Source organism: Charadrius vociferus, unplaced genomic scaffold (genome assembly GCF_000708025.1).
Source record: "Charadrius vociferus isolate BGI_N301 unplaced genomic scaffold, ASM70802v2 scaffold206, whole genome shotgun sequence".
NCBI lineage: Eukaryota > Metazoa > Chordata > Aves > Charadriiformes > Charadriidae > Charadrius > Charadrius vociferus.
In genome coordinates, this window is record NW_009649137.1 from 2,085,045 (window position 1) to 2,089,669 (window position 4,625).

A 4,625-nucleotide genomic window follows, 5' to 3' on the forward strand; every position below is an offset into this window, starting at 1 on the left:
CCCCCCACCAGAGCCCAAGCCACGACGCCGGAGGCATTCAAGGAGTGTGAAACTCGGCTTCCTGATTTATCAGCTGCTATCCCGAGGGGCAGGAGGTGAACCACCACGATAAAAAACTTTTACGGAGACCTGGATCTGTACCGGTTAAGTATTTGCTGCTGTAGAAGCAGAAGAGGAGCTCCTTCAGCAGAACAGACCTGTGCTGTTACAAGTTTAGATGTTCGGCCAAACTCTGAAATAGCCTGTTAAGTCAGAGCTAATTAGTAGAGGAGAGGAACGAACTACCGTAAGACTGAACACACTTTCCCTGCTTCCAACAGTTATTTAACAGCCTCAAACCCATTTTAGCCAGCAGTTTCAAGTGCTGGAGACCTCACTAAATGATGAATTTAAGGACGCACCGCATCATCAGCCTTTTGCAAGGATGGGGAGGGGGGATGTTTCAGCAAGTACGATGCTCTAATGCTCTCCCTCCGCGCAGCCCCCACCAAGCAGCATGCCCCATGCCCCCGGCCAGTCTCTCCCTCCCCATGCCCATCCCTGACCCCACAGACCACCATCCCCCCCCCTCTCCCTCCCCACCCCGGACCCATCTCGCCCTGCTGCCGGAGCGAGCCGACAGGACCCCACTGCTGCTGCTGCCGCTCTTGAAGCTTTCCAGCACACTCAGGGTGGGATTTAACAGAGGACATCACCAGGGCACCCGGAGCCCTCTGAGGAGCAAGGGGGGGGCTGCAAGGGGGGGAGCTGGGGCGGCAGCCGGCCAAGCTCTCGCCTTTAGCACAGGGGACTGCCAAGGCAGTGGTGCCATCCTCCCCGAAACTGCCTCGATGCAGCTTGGAGAAGGGAAATCCGGCTCAGCTTCCAGGGGTTCAGCCTCTCCCCACCCCGCAACCTTCTCCATTTCCACAATCAAAACTTTCCCTGGCTATTTTGCCAGGCTGATTTTTGTTGAGGCTGTTGTTTCAGTGACAGCAATACCACAGTAACTTGATTTAGGTGAGTAACCGAGCAAGTCCGATTGACCAGCATGCTCTCTGCCAAAAGCATTAACCAAAGACCAGAACAATAATTCAAAGTTATTAAATTGCCCGAATGAAATTTTCTACTAGCCCTACTCATGAATCTCCACCTACGGAGGAGCACGCGTAACCACCGAGTTACACAGTGCATGTACAAACACATACACACGTGCGCGCACACGCATGCACGATGCAGTCTGCGGAGTGTTTCCTCATGTTTTGCAATACTTTCCACATAGAATTTTTTTTTCTGAGTTGTTAAAAACCAAGTAGCAGCAGGAAGAACTGATCCATTCATTGATTATATAGGTAAAAAAATTGGGAAATTGATGGATGACAGATGCTTACAGAGAGTTTAAAAAAAAAAAAACAGAAAGGTCAATTTTTTCTTGCATCAGCAAAAAAACTCCAACTAATACTGCTGAAGTTTGTCTTGCTTTTAGGACAGTGGTGCTAGCACGCACTTTCCGTAGTCCCTGCCGCAGCCCAGAGGGAGCAGCCAGCCCCGCCGGCCCCATGGGGAATTTCACAGCCCCCCGCCTGCCTGCGAGGACCTGTGCCGGCCACCCGCACGCACCCCCCCGGCCACCGCAGCAAGAAGTCACCCAGGAAAACGACTTTCTCACAGTTTGGAGTTTTACAGCCCGCCTTTATCGATAAGCCAGCCTGGCAAACGATGTACTTTCTTGCTCCCCATCACCCTTCTGCCCTCCATCATCCTTGGCTTTGCCTGGAAGCTGCAATACGGGCATTTCCCAGTGTGACAGCACCTTCAGGAAGCTGAATTCCTCGTCGCCTCTTCCCCCACCCCCTTTCTGCGTGTAAACAATAACCTTAGACCTTCGCTTCCCCTGGCTGATGTGGTACTTCATCGATTAAACAGACAATCTCTTTAAGACAGTAACTTTGGTGACAGTTAGCTATCTCCCGAAAAGCGGGTACAACCATAACCAGTAACTTCCAGACCCCAAAACCAGCACGGAGAGCACCAGCCGTGGCAGCTCCGTACCGGCAGAGCCCGAGGTCAGCAACTTTAACCAAGCAACACCGCGAGAACACGACGATTACGCCGCCTGCGCAGCTTTGCTGCAAGCTGCCGCGGCGCAGAGACACGTACGCGCTTCAGAAAGCCATCTAAATTCGCTTACATCTGTCATTGTCATTTTGGTCAGCAATGGCATCTTCCAGAGCGACAGACTTTGGCTTCTTTTCACTGTTTCCTTTCAAGTTTTCCCAGTCTGCCTGGCTGAATCTGCAGACCTCTGAGTCTTTGGTAGCTGTTTGGCCTTCTCTCTCTTTCATCTCCAACTCTGAGAAGCGCATCATTGCACGCTAGAAAGAGAATTGATATGAAAAAAAAAAAAGTCTTGCGATAAAAGCTACTTCATTTACCTTACCTTATAATGAAAGCATTTCCAAAGGAAAATCGGCTCAAAACCAAGGGTTGAGATAGATAGCTAAGGCAGCAGTTTAACACACCTGACTTGTAAAGCAGTGTTCTAGCATCTATATGCAAATAGCCACACAATTCTTTCATATGTAGGTGTATATATATGTAAGATATATATATATAAAAATGCATACTGTATATAAAACAAAAACATTCTGTTTTGGAGGTAAAAAAGAGACAAAAACAAAAAGGAAACAAAACAAAACAAAACAAAACAACACAAAACCGTACAATGAATAAAGACGACCATGGCCCACAAACTTCCCTTTGTGTATTTGGAAATGAAATTAAACTCAAAGGTTTATGTAAGAGTCTAGTAATAAAAATTTGAAGAACTGACCTCACAGTAAGCAGCAGGTAGACATAAAATACTGTCCTCTTGTAATCCTTCCATCTATGTAATTAAAATGGGCACTCAATGGATCATTTAGATAATTTCATCCATTTTTATAAGCATAAACCAATTCTTTTCTTAACAATGCAAAACAATTTGGCTTAACTCATCCCTTCATTAAAAGTAAAATACCTTAAGGATATTCCTACACAGTATCTGTCTGTCATCCCTCAGCATCAACCTCAGTACCGCTCCTACTCTTCCCTACGCGGTCGCTTGGCGCAAACGTTGCCTGAGACCCGCTAAATGCATGGCTGCGACTCCTCTCCATCAAACGGCACGTTTGGCATACTAATCACAACTTCTGGGTACGCGGTGCTAGCCGGCACTACAGGCCAGCCGAGAAATTACAGCCATCGCTAGCGCCAAGGTAACATGCATGCCTGTCCGACTCCCCTCCGTAATTGCACCAACATTTCATACGTACATTAACATTTTTATCAGATCTTAGCAAAAGCCCTTTAAAGCTTACTTAGCGCGTAACGCCTGTAAAAGCCATACATGCTATGCTGTACATCGCCTCGCTCTCACTAGCAAACTTACTCTGCTACTTAAAACCATTTCTGGCGATTACGCCCCGAAAAAAAAAAAAAAAAAATCCGATTTCCCCACCTGCGTTGCTTCTCTCAACTTTAAAACTTGACTGCGACTTGCAACAGAGAAATAACGACAAAAAAAGCGCGGCGGCCGTTGGACCGCGCAGACTCACCTGCAACGCCCGCTGCTCCCGGCTGAGCTGGCTGGAGTCTGCGTACAGTTCGGTCGTCACACACTTGAATCGATCACCTACGTAACCGGCAGAGTTTGCGATCCTCTTGGCCAACTTAGACGGCTTGGGTTTCAGTATTTTGCCATCGGCAGATTCGGCGTCGTCGGCTCCGTCTTTGGTATAGGGCTGGCTGGCGTCGATGCTCGGCGGCGCGGTCCCCATGCAGAACGGCTTCGCATCCTCCTGCACCTTGCCGAAAGCCAGAGCCGGAGCATCGCCCTCGTGAGCGCCTTCCAAGAAAGCGGGCGAAGGCTGGACCGTCACTCTCTCTTTGGGCTGGCTCACGGATAAATCTTCTTTCCTCAAGCCGAACACCGACGAACTCTGGGCTTGCTTGAAATTATAGGTTTCGTGAAGATCATTATTTCTTCCAAACTCCTCTCTCATTACAATAAAATCTCTGTGCTGCGACGCCTGCTCTGCCTTGTGCTTTGTAGGGTCATTAGCCTGATTACTGCTTTCCGTAGCAAAGCCGGCTTTCGTTACATTTGCTTCGCTTTTAGCCTCTTGCTCGTCTCGCAGGAGATCCGGGAAGAGGTGCTTGTCGCTTTTGGCCAAGTTTTTACCATGGCCACCAGAGTTCTGGTGCAATTTCACGCTCTTGTCGCCCGGTACCTCGAAATGCATCTTCCCGCTGCTCTCCAGGAGCTCCGGCAACCGGCCCCTCAGAGCCGGGTCCTCATAGCGGACCCTCTCGTGTGACCGCGACCGCCTTTCTGCCTTCTCCTCCTTGTTGATCTCCAAAGCCGAGTGCTGCAGCAGCATGGGGTGCACCATCCCCATCCCCAGGGCGTCCTGGTAGGTCATGAACTCCCCTCGCCCCGCCGGCAGGCTGTAGGGGAGGCCGGGTTTGGGAGCCAGGTGGCCAGGGTAGAGGCTGCCATTGGGCAGCAAGACGGGGTGCGGGTACACGTGTCCTTTCCCGTGGAGAGAGAGAGGGCTGATGGCTATCCCCTCTGGCACTGGGTACGGCAGGTAACTCCTGGGGTA

The 4,625-nt window shown here is 50.1% G+C and overlaps 1 protein-coding gene across 1 annotated transcript in view; it reads right to left on the reverse strand.

The window, feature by feature from the left end:
- The window catches only part of BCOR (BCL6 corepressor), a 40,938-nt gene that overhangs the window by 31,986 nt on the left and 4,327 nt on the right, over positions 1-4,625 (reverse strand). The window contains exons 4-6 of the mRNA XM_009888369.1: positions 3,576-4,619; positions 2,813-2,866; positions 2,171-2,354 (exon numbers count right to left, since the gene is read on the reverse strand). Coding sequence (XP_009886671.1) covers positions 2,171-2,354; positions 2,813-2,866; positions 3,576-4,619 — 1,282 coding nt within the window. The remainder of the gene's footprint in view (positions 1-2,170; positions 2,355-2,812; positions 2,867-3,575; positions 4,620-4,625) is intronic.